The sequence below is a fragment of the Erinaceus europaeus genome, chromosome 21, assembly GCF_950295315.1.
Source record: "Erinaceus europaeus chromosome 21, mEriEur2.1, whole genome shotgun sequence".
NCBI classification, from domain to species: Eukaryota; Metazoa; Chordata; class Mammalia; order Eulipotyphla; family Erinaceidae; genus Erinaceus; species Erinaceus europaeus.
In genome coordinates, this window is record NC_080182.1 from 11,896,726 (window position 1) to 11,913,115 (window position 16,390).

General features: G+C 42.0%; 1 protein-coding gene across 1 annotated transcript in view; it reads left to right on the plus strand.

The window, feature by feature from the left end:
* Positions 1-16,390, plus strand: part of SCN11A (sodium voltage-gated channel alpha subunit 11) — a 101,021-nt gene that overhangs the window by 56,144 nt on the left and 28,487 nt on the right. The window contains exons 18-21 of the mRNA XM_060180409.1: positions 1,177-1,575; positions 7,668-7,763; positions 9,445-9,565; positions 12,817-12,980. Coding sequence (XP_060036392.1) covers positions 1,177-1,575; positions 7,668-7,763; positions 9,445-9,565; positions 12,817-12,980 — 780 coding nt within the window. The remainder of the gene's footprint in view (positions 1-1,176; positions 1,576-7,667; positions 7,764-9,444; positions 9,566-12,816; positions 12,981-16,390) is intronic.

Genomic DNA, 16,390 nt, shown 5'->3' on the forward strand with positions numbered 1-16,390 from the left:
ACCCCAGAGTCTTTTCATTTGGTGCAATGCACCAACTCCAGTCCAGGTCCAATAATAAAGTTTTTAAATGTTGTGTAGCTGTGAGAAAAAGCAGCCTACAGTGACACAGCCAGCACTGAGGGAGGGAGAGGGAAAAGGTAGAGCAAGTCTACTTTCATGTCCTATTTGGTCCTCTCCCTGTCCTATGTTCAAGCTTCATGGTAATTGCCACTTTCATATTGTGGAAGCTTTATGGAGTCTGTGAGTTGAGCTGGAAACAGATATTCCTGGAGGGGCTATAACTAGGGCTACTCTATAGAGGATGTGAATAGATCAGAGACATACAAAAATACCCAAGCACAAGAATTGCAGAATCATGTAGGGGCTGTCATGAAAATATAATTAACTATCCAAATAGGAAAGCTCTACCTAGCTAATGGTGTAGAGAGACAGTAGTGTACAAAAAGTCAGATCAGACTATGACCAACAGAAAGGGAAAAGAACACTGAGAAAGGATGTGGAAGATAAAGTCTTTGGGAATGGACTTTAAGGGACAAAGGGATTTAGACAAATTTACTTGAGCAAATATCTAGTGTTCTCCTGGTGATGCTGAGAAATAATAACTGGATTGCTTCACACCAACAAGACACTGCTCTCCAAAGGGTGTGTGTGTGTGTGTGTGTGTGTGTGTGTGTGTGTGTGTGTGTGTGTGTGTGTGTTTTAACTGGTGAGAGTCACAAAGGAGTTTCAGGAGGCAAATATGTTCAACTGGGACACCATTTTGCATATAGAGAAAAAATGAGGAAGCTGTGGGAATTTTCTGGATTTAAAGTGACATATGCTTCAGCTGAAAAGTTGTAGACTCGACCTTTTGATTTTTATTTGATTTTTTTATTTTGCCACAATACCATTTCTGCTAGACACTGTCCAGGTTCTATGCTATATGTTGCTTATATTATCTAATAGAGAAACTACATTTGGCTTAACCTCAGTTTTCTTTTGGTTTTGCAGTCTCTATCGCCGGCCCAATCTTTCTTTTATTTATTTCATAGATGAAATTCTTTGGAAGACAGATGGACTTAGAACTATTTGAGTTTGTTTTGAATCATGGGGAAAAGCTGTTCTGAAAACCCCCCTTATCTTCCCTGCACTAGATTCTGTATTCTCCTTCTGTTTTATGACCACTCCTGCCCCCAGGTACTCAACCTCTTCATTGCCTTGCTGCTCAATTCCTTCAGTAATGAGGAGAGAGATGGAAATGGGGAAGGAGAAGCCAATAAAACTAAAGTCCAATTAGCCCTAGACCGGTTCCACTGGGCTTTTTGTTATGTTATGAAATCTCTTGAACATCTTTGTGGCAAATGGTGCAAGCGTCAAAATTTACCAAAGCAAAAAGAGCTGCCAGGAGGTCCTAATGCAGAAAGCAAAGACATCATTCCTCTGGATACCAAGATACAAAATGACTCAGAGACAAGTGGTGAACCCAACAGTTTGAATCTAAGACATGATCTGGTTTGGCTGGCTCCACTTGCTGAGGAAGAAGATGAAAGTGAATCTGTTTGTGGAGATAATGCACAGCCTGAGCCTGGAACAAAGGTACTGACTGGAAGCCTGTGATGCAGGGACAATGAGTGATTGCTCAGAGACAAAGTCTAAGTCTGTGAGGACCCATGAGGGGCTCTCTCTCACCAACCTATAATCTCTTACGGAAGGAGTGAAAGCAGTAAAGCCCCATCACTGGGTTTCTTGACTTTTATTAGTTAGTTTCAAGTTACAGCAAAGTAGTTCTGAAACATCTTATTTCAGCAAAAAAGCAGAATACATCATTAAGGGGAACAAATGGAGCAGTAGAGTGTGAAAATGATAGGGGAAGTAAGCCTCAGGACCTTCCTTATTTCAAGGCCTTCCCTAGCTAGCACTCCTCATGTCATCTCAGAGATTCATGGCGGCAATGGCTAGGAAGTCACATACTCCTTCAGTGACATCAGACACCAGTTGACTATGGCATGGAGCTTTGGCTTCTGGGGATTTGGCCCCATTGACACCTCTCAGTGTTTGAGGAGTTACAGATCCATGCTGACCATGAAGGGTAATGAGGCTGTGCTTTGCACAAGCCTGTGATAAGCACAAGCCTGGCATTCTGAGATAACTTGTCTACATGTTTTCCCACAAGGTATGGTGAACGTTCATAGATAGACCTGGAGTTATATAAAGTTAGTGTGGCCAGGGATGACAGGTTTTCTGCTCTGATGGGAACACTGTGTTGGGGTAATGTGATAAAGCGTGGTGACCACCTCTCAGTAATTCCTGCAATTCTTGTGTGAGTTCTAATCATGGTCTGCACAGGTGTTGCAGATGGGGTTATCTGAGAAGTTCAGAGGGGAGAGATCAGAGTTGACTTGGGCAACAGGGGAAGCAATTTATTTGGTTTAATACTCAACAAAATAAAGAATTTGGATTGGCTGAAAGGTGAAGAAGGGAATCGTGAAAAGTGAAGTATATAGCACAGCACAGCAGAATATACAATGGGGAGAGACTCAGTCTCTGTAGGGACCAGCTGGGGACTTGTGGGTAAGGAGTGCTGAAAGATGAGGTCTGTTAGGGAGCAGGGGGTGATGGGTTCCCTACATCAACTCAACAGCTTCAGCCTTAGTCCTGGACACAGCAGGGTTCTCTGTTTAGTCCTGAACTGTCCACCATAGTATAGCGTTCAGCAGTGGACAGCTACAACCATCTATTTGCTCCACATTCTTCCCAGTGTTTGATGTTGTCAGTAGTCTTTAGTTTAACCATTTTAATGAGTCAAAATGGTGTCCCATGTGGTTTTTGTTTTAATTTAATGGTAGATGGTACACATCTTTCCCACATATCTCTTAACCACTTGTAGGCCTTCATTGGTGAAGTGTTTTTTATCCATTTAGTTTTATTAGTGATGAGTTATAGGAACTTACAGTGACTGGGCAGTTTACACACCCGTTTGAACACACACATTACCATGCACAAGGACCCAAGTTCAAGCTCCCAGTTCCTACCTGCAGGGGGGAAGCTTCATGAGTGGTGAAGCAGTGCTGCAGGTCTCTTTCTTCCTCACTTTCTGAATCCCCTACCATCTCAGTTTCTATGTCCTGTTACATAATAGAGAAAGAAAAAAAAGGAAATGGTCTCTGGTCTGGAAGTGGTGGTGGACTAATGTAGGTACGAAGGCCCAACAATAACACTGCTGACAAAAAAAAAAAAAAAAAGAACATTCCTTATCCTGAATACACATCCTTTGTCAGATTTGCATGTTGTAAATATTTTTTTTGCCTCTTTGTGGTACATCTTTCATTTTATTAATGGTATATTGAAATTTGATAAAGCATAATTTATCAATGTTACTCTTTAAAAATTATTATTATTTTATTTATTTATTGGGGATTAATGGTTTACAGTCAACAGCAAAATATGGTAGTTTATACATGTGTAACATTTCTCAGTTTTCCACATAGCAGTTCAACCCCCTCTATGTCCTCCTCTGCCCTCATGCTCCAAGACCGCCCTCATGCTCCAAGACCGCCCCCATCTCAGAGTCTTTTATTTTGATGTCATACACCAACTCCAGTCCAAGTTCTGCTTAGTGTTGTCTTTTTTTTCAACTTTTTAAATTAGTGATTTAATAATGATATATAGGATTCTGGGATAAGAGGGCTACAATTCCTCACAGTTTCCACCACCAGAGTGCCATATCCCATCCTCTCCATTGGAAGCTTCTCTATTCTTTATCCTTCTGGGATTATGGACCAAAGAGCTCTATGAAGTGTAAAAAGTGGGAAGTCTGGCTTCTGTAATTGCTTCTCCGCTGGACCTGGGCATGGCAGGTCAATCCATACCCCCAGCCTTTCCCTACCTTTCCCTAGTGAGGTAAGGATCTGGGGCGGTGGGGTTCCAGGACACATTGGTGAGGTTCCTTTTAAAAATTTTTTATTAGTGATTTAAATCCCCCCCCTTTTTTTTTTTTTTTTTTTTTTTTTTTACCAGAGCACTCCTCAGCTCTGGTTTATGGTAGTGTGGGGGGATTAAACCTGAGACTTCAGAGCCTCAGGCAGGAGAGTCTCTTTGCATAACCATTATGCTATCTACTCCTGCCCTTTATTAGTGATTTAATAATGGTCTGCATGATTATAAGATTACAGTCGTAGATTGTCACACTGCACCCTCCATTAAAGTTCTGTGACACACCTCCTCCCGCAGGAATAACACCATAATTTTCAGAAAATCTTAGAGAAAATTTGGTCACTTCTTTCTTTTTTTTTTTTTGTTTACAAGTGTATGTATTTCAATTCCATATGTTCCACGTATGAGCAAGACCATCCAGTAGTTGCCTTTCATTTCCTTCCTTATTTATTAAGTATAATCACCTCCAGTTTCACCCACTTTGTCCTGAAGGATACAATACCATCTTTTTTAGTTGAAGAGTAGTTGTCCATTAACCATATATGCTGTAACTTTTTTTTCCTGTTCATTTTCAATTTCTGATTAAAAAGTGGGTTACAAGATTGTAAGATTACTAGTTCCACATTGCAGCCGCCACCAAAGTTCTCTTTCCCCACTCTCCTTCCTACCCGAGATAACCACCAGAGTTCTCACAAAGACACAGAGACTGTTTAATTCTAGGTTTCTTATTTCTAGTCCATTTTCTAGACTTCACATATGAGGAAACCTGGACAACCTGGGAGTTGCCTTTCATCTCTTTACTTATTTCACTAAAACATAATCACCTCCAGTTGCATCCATTTTGTCCCGAAAGACACAATATCTTCTTTTTATTGCAGAGTAGTATCCTGTGGAGTATATACCCCATAACTTCTTTAGTCAGCTCTCAGTCAGTGGGCATTTAGGCTGCTTCCACTCTTTGGCTGTTGTGAATAATGCAGCTATGAATGCTGGGGTGCACATGTTCCTTCAAATTAGTGTTTACGGTTGGATAAGTGTCTAAGAGTGGTATTGCTAGATCATAAAGAATTCCTTTTTTTAAATGTTGACCTATATTTTTAATAGCTTCTCAGGCATGTGGATCTGATGTAGAGAAGTTTCTCAAATCAATGCAGTATCCCCTCCCTTTTTAAATTCATTTTCTAATGATCGACAAGACCGTAGGATAGGAAGAGTATAATTCCACATAATTCTCACCACCAGAATTCCGTATCCCATCTCCTCCATTGGAGGCTTTCCTATGCTTTATCCCTCTGAGAGCATGGGCCTGTTTCTGTGTGTTTAAGCACTCTCCACTCAGTCTTCCAAAGGTGCTGCACCAGTCTGCATTCCCCCAACAATGCAGCAGGGCCTCCTCTTTCTCCACTACCTGCCCAACACCCATCTTTCCTGTTTTGTTGATAAAGGTTGTTATCACAGCTGTAAGGTGGAACCTCAGTGTAGTTTCGATGTATATTTCACTAATCAGTGAAGTGGAGCCTTTTCTCCTGTGTCTGTGAGCCATGTGTATCTCTTCTTTAGAGAACTATTTTGGGTTTTGGTCCATTTTTTTCTTCTTCAAGTGAGAACTGAATTCCCATGCCATCCACTTCCTTGTGTTAGAGAAAGGAAAGAGAGAAGGAGGAGGGAATAAATGGAAATAATGTGTTATTTTTTCATCACTGGAATGTGTATAAGTATGGTTATTTACAGCATGAAAATTAAGTTAGCAGAATGACAGCATGAACACAGAACAAATTAATCTCAAAGTAAGATAACTTAAACTAGCAATCATGGGAGGGGCAGGTGGTGGTACACCCAGTTAAGTACACAAAGATCTAGGTTTGAACTCCTAGTTCCCCACCTGCTGCAGGGGGCACTTAACAAGAGGCAAAGTGTGTCTGCAGGTGTCTATCTTCTTCTCTCCCCCTCTGTCTTCATTTACACTCTCAATTTCTCTCTTTCCTGTCTAGTAAAATGGAAAAAGTGACCACCACAAGCAGTAGATTCATGATGCCAGTACCAAGCCCCAGTGATAGCCCTGGAGGCAAAAACAAAACAAAACAAACAACCTAGCAATAAGAAACCACCACAAATAAAGAATACTGGTTATGGGACCAGGTGGTGCACACCCAGTTGAGCACCTGTAGTTTTGACTCCATTTCCACTGTTTTTATCATTGAGTAGTTTGCCATCACATATATGTGATACGTATCTTACATGTTCTTTATGCACCCATCAGTGGGTACTTAAGTCATTTGCAACTCTTGGTTATTTTGAGTGATTCTGCTATGAACATGCTTTGCACTTATCTCTTTAAATCAGTAGTTTCATATTTTTTCACTGAACACCCAGAAGCAAGATAGTTGAATCCTATAATACCTATTTTTGTTTCTGATGCATTGTCATACATTCTTCACAATGGATGCACCAGTCTATAACCCCACTAGTAGTGTATGAAAGTTCCTTTTCCTCCGATGGTGGCCGATACTGTTACTTGTCTTTGTGTTAATAGTCATTTGTACGAGTTCAAGGGTGTATCTGATTGTTGTTTTGACTTGTGTTTTCCTAATAAGGGATGATGAACTTCTTTTTATGTTTGTATATTTGCCCTGTGTGTTTTTGGAGGATGTCTGTTCAGATCCTTTGCCTGTTTTTCAATTGGGTTGTTCTTTGTTGTTGAGTTATATTAATTCTTTCTTTATTTTGGATATTAATCATTTCTCTGACCTGTTTTTATAGATAGCTTCTCTCACTCAGTAAGGTTACTTGTTTTTAACTGTAGTCTCTTTTGCCGTGCAGTGTTTTAGTTTAATACTGTCTCATCTATTGGCTTTCCTTACTTTATGACAACAGGGATACGAGCACAAAGTAAGGAAAGCCTTCCCAATAAATGGTGTGGGAATGGGACTGGATGGTATAGCACCTGGTGGAGTGCACATGTGACAATGCGCAAGGACCCAGGTTCAAGCCCCCAGTCCCCACCTGCAGAGGGAATGCTTTGCGAGTGCAATGTTGCAGGTGTCTGTCAGTCTCCCTCCCGATCTCCCCCTTCCCTGGCTGTCTCTATTCAATAAATAAAGATAATAAGAAAAATAAATGGTGTGGGAAAGCTTCAGAATCACAAGAATGAAACTTGATCATTATATTAACAGCAGTACAAAACTTAAAATAAAAAGAAGCCCATGAATATATGATCAACTGCTTATGACATTTTCACATATGTATGGTCTTCTTACTGGGTTTTCAGTTCTGTCCCACTGACCTGTGAGTCTATTTTTATTTCAGTACTTTTTGGCTGTTGCTTTATAGTGTAGTCTGCCACCTGGTTTATCATTGGAACCCCAACTTTTTTGCTTGTTTATTTTTTAATAGGAAAGATAAAAACTGAGAGGAGAATGATAGAGAGGCAGAGAGAAAGAGAGACACCTTCAGACCTCCTTTACTGCTTGTGAAACTTCCTCCCTGGAGGTGGGGAGTAGGGGGTTGAACCCAGATCCTCACTCTTGGTAATCTATGTGCACCACTGCTTGGCCACAGTGGTCTTTATTATTGTGTGTGTGTGTGTGTGTGTGTGTTTAATTCTATTCCTATATTTTGAGTTTTTTTTTAACCAATAATGAGTGCTGAGTTTTATCTAACCCTTTTCCCACACATATTGAGATAATTATAAGGTTATTGTTTTATCTCAAGTGAGATGTCCAGAAAGAATATTAATCTGGACTTCTCTGTGTCAGGCCTCTGAACTTCATCAGGAGACCAAGAAACCTTCCAGTCCAGGAGCTGCAAGCGTGGAAGTTGATCTCTTCTCTGAAGATGATGTTCCTCCAAAGGTAATTTCCCTAAGAGGCGCACAGATGGAACATGTGACCGATCTACACAACCTTCTTAGACACCCACTAGAGAAAAGCAGCACTGAGTAACCTGGCAGAGTCAGGGCTAAGATGGGCATAGGCCAGGATTTCCCCACTTGGTCACTGTGACATCTGGGTCAGGGTCACTGTCATTAGAGTGGACTGTTCTGTGCATTGTATGTTGTACAGCAACACTCTTGGCTGCTAATAACCAGATTCCCATTTCTAAGTGTGAAAAAAAGTACCCTGGCATTGCCAGAATGTCTCTTCATGGGTGAAATCATTGAGAACCACTGGCCTAGGGCCCAGGAACTGAGATAGCTGAAAAGCTTCCTCTCAGGAAAGTGGACTTACCCTCAGCATCTGCCTTCCCTGTTTGTGGTTTGTTAGCCAATCAAGTACAAGCATACCTCGTTTGTCACAGTTAAATCAGTTCCAGACTCTACCACATTAAGTGGATTTCTGAGAAGTAGGATTCTTTATTTATAAAATCAAATATTGTCATAAAGCATAGAAAACCTGTTTAAAGCCTTCTAAGTATGCGTTTGAACATTGTTAGAGCCCTCTAGACATGAAGTAATGGTAGACTCATTCAAGTCATAATGGCGGGCAACCTCCACAATTTTCTTGCCATCTTTGATCATATCCAAGAGCTTCACCTTCTCCTGGATGGTGAACATCTTCCTCTGGTGCTTAGTTTCATCGTCAGAAGACTGAGAAGAATCAGCTGTATCATCTTCACTGTCTTGATCAACTTTTTAATAAATATATTAAAAAAAACAAAATAGGAGGCCAGGTGGTAGTGCAGTGGGTTAAGCACGCATGGCGCAAAGTGTAAGGATCCCAGCTTGAGCCCCTAGTTCCCCACCTGCAGGAGGGTCACTTCACTGGCGGTGAAGCAGGTCTACAGGTGTCTATCTTTCTTCCCCTCCTCTCTCGACTTCTCTCTGTCCTATCCAACAACAATGACAGCAATAACAACAACGATAAACAATAAGGGCAACAAAAGGGAAAGAATAGCCTCCAGGAGCAGTGGGTTCCTAGTGCAGGCACTGAGCCCCAGAAATTACCCTGGAGGCAAAAAAAATAAAAAAGGAAGAAAAAGCCCGAGGTAGAGTGAAGCCAAGAAAGCGGAAGTACAAAGCAGCGAGGGAGGACTGCGTATGACCTGAGAGGAAGAGACTGCCTAAGTGTGTGTCTACTTATGTCTTGCCCTTCCTCAGCCACTGTACAGCAGTTTGAGGATTCTCTCTTGAATTCATTGGCCAGAAAAGATACCTAAATGAAGGGGAGTCAGGCGGTAGCGCAGCGGGTTAAGCGCACATGGCGCGAAGTGCAAGGACCAGTTAGGATCCCGGTTCGAGCCCCTGGCTTCCCACCTGCAGGGGAGTTGCTTCACAGGTGGTGAAGCAGGCCTGCAGGTATCTGTCTGTCTCTGTTCCTCTCTATCTCCCCCTTCTCTCTCAGTTTCTCTCTGTCTCTATCCAATAACAAATTAAAAAAAAAAAGAATCCTAAGTGAAGGACGCTTCTTGACATCTATCATTCCTCTAGACCTTTGTCTAGCTAGTGTGTTTCCCATAAATCCATGCAATGCTGTATTATATATTATCATGGTGGGGCGGTGTTTGTAAATGATTGCCTTTTTCCTTTGGTCTTAGATACAGAAGCTCGATGCTGTCAGTGTATTCTCGGAATGTAGCACCATTGATCCACAAGATTCCTATGGGAGAATACTAGAAATGGTTCCCAAAAAAGGACCAGAGAGATGTTTGCCTAAACGTATGTGACAATATTCCTGCGTCTGGTTTACAAGTTCACAGAATAGTTAATGGGGTTGTCCTTTTTATTTATATATTTATTTACATATTTATTTCATATTAGTTATATCATGGTGGCTTACAATATCATAAGATTATAGAGGTTAATACTGAACCAACCACCATAGTTTTATGCCCTTCCCCTTACTCCTGGTTCACCCCTCTCCACCTCCAAGGATAACCCTATAGTTCTCCCCTTAATGAGTTTGACTACATTTCCCCCCTTTAAAATTTTTTATTATCTTTATTTATTTAATAGAGATAGCCAGAAATCAAGATGGAAAGTGGTGATAGAGAGGGAGACAGACAGAGGGACACCTGTAGCAATGCTTCACCACTCACAAAGCTTTCCCCCCTGCAGATGGGGACTGGGGGTTGAACCCGGATCCTTGTGCATTGTAACATGTGTGCTCAACCAGATGTGCCACCACCCAGCCCCTTCACTTCCCCTTTATAACAAGTTCACGTGGAGCAGTAAGAGTCGTTGAACATAAACTCCAAATTAGAGAATCTAAAGGTATTATTCATGATAAGAAAAAGGAGAAAAATGACAGCAAAAGATATAGGAAAGATTAAAGTAATAGAGAGAAAATGACATCTTAAAAAAAAACAAAACATTGAGGACTGAATCTATTTGGCTTGTCTAAACCCGGTGCCTTCTTAGTTTTACCTGTCTGTTTGCTGTCATTGGCCAGACAGTGTTGGGTTCTGGAACAGGTGAGTTGCAGTAGAGGGGAGGAATTTTGAACGAGTGGCATAGTATTCTGGGACTTGATGGCCTTTACACAGAGCCTTTGTCTGGAAGTGGGGAGGAGAGATACGGATCCTTTTCTTTTCAAAGACTGATCCATGAACGTGGGAGCTCTGCTATGAGGTTGAAACCACTTTTATTGCCGACAGGGTAGTCTGATACTGTTCACCAAGGTCTTTGTGGCAGCTTAGTATTTGATTGGCTTCCCTGATGCCACAGGGGCAGTGTTCAGCACCTTGGTTTCTCTAGGTGACTGTTGGGATTAACTCAAGAATGTCTGCATTCTACCGTAGTCCTGAGCTCCTTGTCTTAAGTCCCTCCACCCCAGAGCCAGGTGGTGGCACACCAGAGAGAGCCCATATGAACAGCGCACAAGGACCCGGCTTTGAGCTCTCAGCCCCACCTGCAGGGACAAGTTTCACAAGTGGAAAGCAGTGCTGCATGTGTCTCTCTTTCTCTCCCTCTCTACCTCCCCTTCCATCTTGATTTCTCTCTGTCTCTATCCAATACATATATAAATACATGAAATATGAAAAATAAACAAATAAATTTATTGTTTTTAAAAAGCCACTCTATCTCTGAGTGGTTCCTTGAGCCCTCTAATTTCTCCACATGGACTTGAGGCTATTGCAAAGAGGGCACCTGCCAGCAGTGCACTAGTGGGCCTCCAGCTGAGTTTTCTCTCCTTCCCTCTTCCTTCAGCTGTCCATGTACAATCACCAACTTCAGATAATGATGTTACGTACTTCTTGATTCTTTAAGGTTCTAGAAGATGCCTTATTTTTCTTCTACCAGGGACTAGAGAATGAGATTTCATAGATTCTTTGGAGGAGCCAAAGAATCTTCTTGGATCTTTTTCACACCTAGGTGAAAAAGATCTAAGAAATTTATTGATCCAAGTGGAGTCATCTTACAGACCACCAGGGTAGAAGGTGTAAACAATTGTCCTGGTAAATCCACTAGGTCAATATTTCTGCAACTTTGTAGTCTCCAGAAGTATATATCCATTGCTAGAATATATTTGAGGTCATAGACTAAAAGAGCTTGACCATAAGTCTAGACTTGACTCAATTCCCTACCAGACCTCAGTGTATATCACTCAAGATTTATTTCTTAAAGCAGGATAGCACTGTAGTTAGAAGCTTCAGCTCCTATCTTTCTCATTAATGAATAAATAAAATCTAAAAAAAAAAAGCTTCAGCTCTGGGGCTGATTGTCTGAATTAAAAATCTGGCTTTTCCAGTTACCAGTTCTGTGTCTCTTTCAATTTTTACTGACTTCTCTGTGTCTCATTTATTGCATGGGTGTAATAATTCTATCTGCTCCAATGGATTGTTGTCACTGCTCAATGAGTGACTATAAGTCACATACACGAGACAGTCAATCAGTACCATCTGTTCTGTTTCATTCCATCATTTCATCAAGTCCTGTATTATATTATAGGAATACTGTCTGTTGCACTCTGCCCCAGTGAAATTCTTTAAAAATCCTAGGGAGGAGGATGCCTCCCTCTCTGTCCATTTTTCTTCCCAAGCAGTAAAGCATATCTCCAGGTGTCTACGTTTCTCTATCTTACTCTCCCCTCTCAATTTCTCTCTGTCCTATCAAATGAAAAAAAAAAAAAAAAAAAAGAAAAGAAAGAAAGAAAACCGGCCACCAAGAGCAGTGGATTCATAGTGCTGGCAACGAGCCCCAGCGATAACCCTGGAGGAAAAAAAAAGATTTTTAATAAATAGGATCTTTGAAGAAAAAAAATAGATAAGGCAGTAGCTTCTGCAACATGGTTTCCCTAGAAGAGGATTTAGATCCATTATAGGACCTAGACTCAAGCAATGCTAATAGGTAAATAGATTAATCAGTTAAAAACATACGGTTTGATAGGTTCACAAATCGAGTGCTTCTAGTTCTTCAGTTTACTTTTGCCCCCACCCTCCCACCTCCAATATGCTGCATAACAGATAACCACACAAGTCAGCATCATATAGGAACAAGCATGGGTTCTGGATTCTGCACATCTAGACCGATGATCTCTGTAAAGAGTAGCTGGCTTTGTTCATGGAAGTTGCACTCAGCGTCAGCTGATCTGGCCTGCACTGAATTGGGCACTTTAGCTTTGAAGCACATGCCTATCCTCTTCCTTCTGAACCTAGCGGTCTAGAGTCTGCTTTTCTTAGGAGGTCACACTTGACTGGTAGAAACATGCAGGAACTCTCAGGCCCTAAGTTCAGAACAAGCACATTGTGAGTCTACTCTGTTCTGTTGTTTTATATGAAGTTGCATATCTGGACCTAGACTCAAAGGATTAAAACAAGACTTCACCTCTTTCAAAGGAAAACTTGTAAAGGTAAGAGCTGTGCCAGGGATACACATACACATAAGTATAGGGATGGGGAGGAGTTGAGGTTATTGGTCCAGTCTAGTAAAGACCCCACTAACGGGGTGCTACTGTTCATTGCTTACAGGCCTGTGCCTCTGCTTTCCCTGCTTTCCCTGCTGTGCTATGGACAAGAGAAAGGCCCCCTGGATCATCTGGCAGAACCTGAGAAAAACCTGCTACCAGATAGTGAAGCACAGCTGGTTCGAGGGCTTTATTATCTTTGTGATTCTTCTGAGCAGCGGGGCACTGGTAAGTGATCAGTCCTGTAAAGGGAGTCTGCATTCTGTCTTCTGCCCCGAGACTGTGCTGGTGGGGAGACCGCGCTGAAGCAGGGTCTCTGCTGCTAGGTCGAGGACAGGGTTGTGCACAGTTTCTAGAGTCATGCTTCGAGTTAGACACCCCCAAGCTGTAGATGCTTTGCAGAAGTGACACGTGTGATGCATAATTGATAATTTAAATCATAATTAAAACCATCGCTATTGGAGTCTGACCCTTGGCTCCAGGTCTCGCATTCTTGCAGCTTGTCTAAACATTCCGTCTGTATTCTGTGTTTCTGACCGTGATGCTCCTACCCTCTCTTTTGCTGAAGACCATAGTGCTGGTTTCTAAAAGACAAGATGTTAGGAGAAGACCATAGTAGGATACAAAAAATAAATGGTGTTAGTGTTTTTCATCATATGATGCCTTCAGAAGAGAGAGAGAGACTTGAGGTATTGTTTTATGTGCATAGGGCATCTTTCCAAATCACAGTGTACTGTGAGATCCCGTAAGGTCTGGAAGAAACTCCAGTCTATCAGTCTTCATAGCTGTATACAATCCTTCCTCACCTGGTCATTCCCCCCCCCCCCATTCTACCACTGTGTTGGGTATCTTCTCATGACCCACGTTCACTCAACTCCCCTTATATCTTGTCTCCCCTTGGCCATAGTATAGAGACATCACCCAGCAGAGTAGAGCAAGAGTTCAAGCTCTTGGCTCCTACCTGCAGAGGAAGCTTCATGAGTTGTGGAACAGTGTTGAATCTCTCTCTCTCTCAGTATGCTTCTAAAAACCCATTCTGTTTCATTAGTTTAATACCCCCTGCTTAACACTGTATTCTATTTACATAACTACTGTATTTTATTTACATAACCACTGCAGGGCATTGGTTCAATCCCCACTGGTTCATGATATGTTTTTGCTCTGCCCCCTCTCCTTGTCACACTCTGATTTTCACCAGTCACTTTTCTCTCCACCCTCTCTGCGTTGCATCCTGTTCCCACCCTACTGGGCTAGTATATTTATAAGGACAAGATTGTAGTTTTAGTTTAGCTTAGCTCAGCTTAGATTGTGCTGCGTCCTGCATGAATAAAGAGATACTGCGTACAACCCAGCCATGAGTCCCGGGGCGTCTGTTACCCGCCCATGAAGCCAGCCCGGCGAAAACAACATAGCCCAGCGAAAACAACATATGGCGCTACAACGTGGGACTGGACCTGCGCAACTCCCAGATAAGTGAAGACTTTGCCTACCTATGCACTATGGTCTTCTCTTCTACTTATGAAGAGGTTTGCCAAAGCCTCTACTGTTTCATTATGAGACAGTTTCTCTGTCTCTGGAACATTTTACTCTGGGCCACACTTCGGTTCCCTGACCGGGAACTTTGGTTTCTTATGACCGGGATCATAGAGCTTGGGAGATGCACGGAGATTTCTCCTTGGACTTTCTGGATTCCCTCTCCCATGTTTCCTGAGGAAAAGGACTACATTTTGCTCTGGGCCACAATTTGGTTCTTTATGACCGTGATCGTAGACCTTGGGATATGCATGGGGATTTCCACTGGGACTTTCTGGACTTCTTCTCACATGTTTCCCGCTGAGAAGGACTACTTTAGTTTGAAGAATGTTCTCCAGTACCCTGGCAGTCCCCAAGAATGGAGACACATGGTTAGTTTTACTCTCCTGATTGGATTCTTTCTTCGCTGGGAAGACAATTTTAAAAATGGGTGCCTGAAGCAATACAGCAGGAACAGTCAGAAGCACCCTAAATGGAATTTTGAAGAGCTTTTTGGACTAGGACGCCCTCCAGGGACTCTTGATGCTACATGGTGAGATCTGTTTCGTAAGAGAGTGATTTGAATGACTAAATTTTTGTTTGACATTGACTTAAAAAAAAAATGCTGGACGCAGCCATGATTTCTAGAGACATCCAGAAACAATCCAAAAAATTGTTTTTTCCCTCCTTTGATTTCTTTTTTATGTCTTGGCATAAATCTGAAATGATGAATCCTGAAACGGTATGAGTTATGGGCGGGGCAGATAGTGCAATGATTATGTTAATTATTCTCATGCCTGAGGCTTCTACTGTGATTCTTCTGTACCTTTCCACATTTTATTGAGTTTAAACTGTTTAAACAAACCTTAAAATCATACTAGAAAGGACTTCCAATTATAATGGAGTTATCAATTATAGTAAACTTCTAATCTGCTACAAGTTTTGTTTGACAAGTAAGTGAATTTCAGCTGTCAAGTCTTCACATGAAAAAGCATCTACTCAAATGGAATTCCCAGAAATCCATTTGGACTCCTGTTCTCTGACATCGCCCACAAGATGGAATGACTACAACAAACCCCCAGAAACCAATGATGTGACCTGGCATGACCTGAAGAAACAGAGTCACAGACTCCAAAGATCACTCTACAGAAAAGCAGAATTCTGGTGGCCGACATTCCCCATCGAGACAGACATTCAGCGTTTCATCCCTTGGCATTTTCTTCTGTGGTCAGCTACTTTGGACTGACACCTCCATCGGACTTACTGGTACATGCTGCTGTGTTTCTCAAAGACTAACTTCAGCCAATTGCCTTGAGACTTTATAGACCATGTCCCGTCGCCTGAAGGCTCTGTCCCCAGAGGCAGAAAACTCCCCCTCCTTATTAGGTTATGCCCACAGAGGCAGGAAACACCCTTTGAGGCAAGAGATGCCCCCAGAGGCATGAAGCGCTCCCAGAGGCAAGAAATGCCCTTTCGCCTGCTAGGCCTTGCCCTTTGAGGCAAGAAATGTTCCTCTTGGCATCATACTGGTTATTGCTGCTCGCCTATTTTGTTTTCCATGTCTTATGCCAGTTTTTTTGAAAATGCCTGTACGATAAAGGTTTCTGTTCACCCCACAATCCTGATACTATGGCCATTAGTTAAAAAGAAAGGGGGAATTGTTGGTATGCTTCTAAAAACCCCTTCTGTTTCATTAGTTTAATACCCCCTGCTTAACACTGTATTCTATTTACATAACTACTGTATTCTATTTACATAACCACTGCGGGGCATTGGTTCAATCCCCACTGGTTCATGATATGTTTTTGTTCTGCCCCCTCTCCTTGTCACACTCTGATTTTCACCAGTCACTTTTCTCTCCACCCTCTCTGCGTTGCATCCTGTTCCCACCCTACTGGGCTAGTATATTTATAAGGACAAGATTGTAGTTTTAGTTTAGCTTAGCTCAGCTTAGATTGTGCTGCGTCCTGCATGAATAAAGAGATACTGCGTACAGCTCAACCATGAGTCCCCGAGTCTCTGTTCACTGCTGCAAAGCTAGCCCGGCCTGCTGGAGCTCCCGAACATAAACAACATCTCTCTCTCTCTCATCCACCTTCAGAAAGGATAAATGACCTCCAGTAATA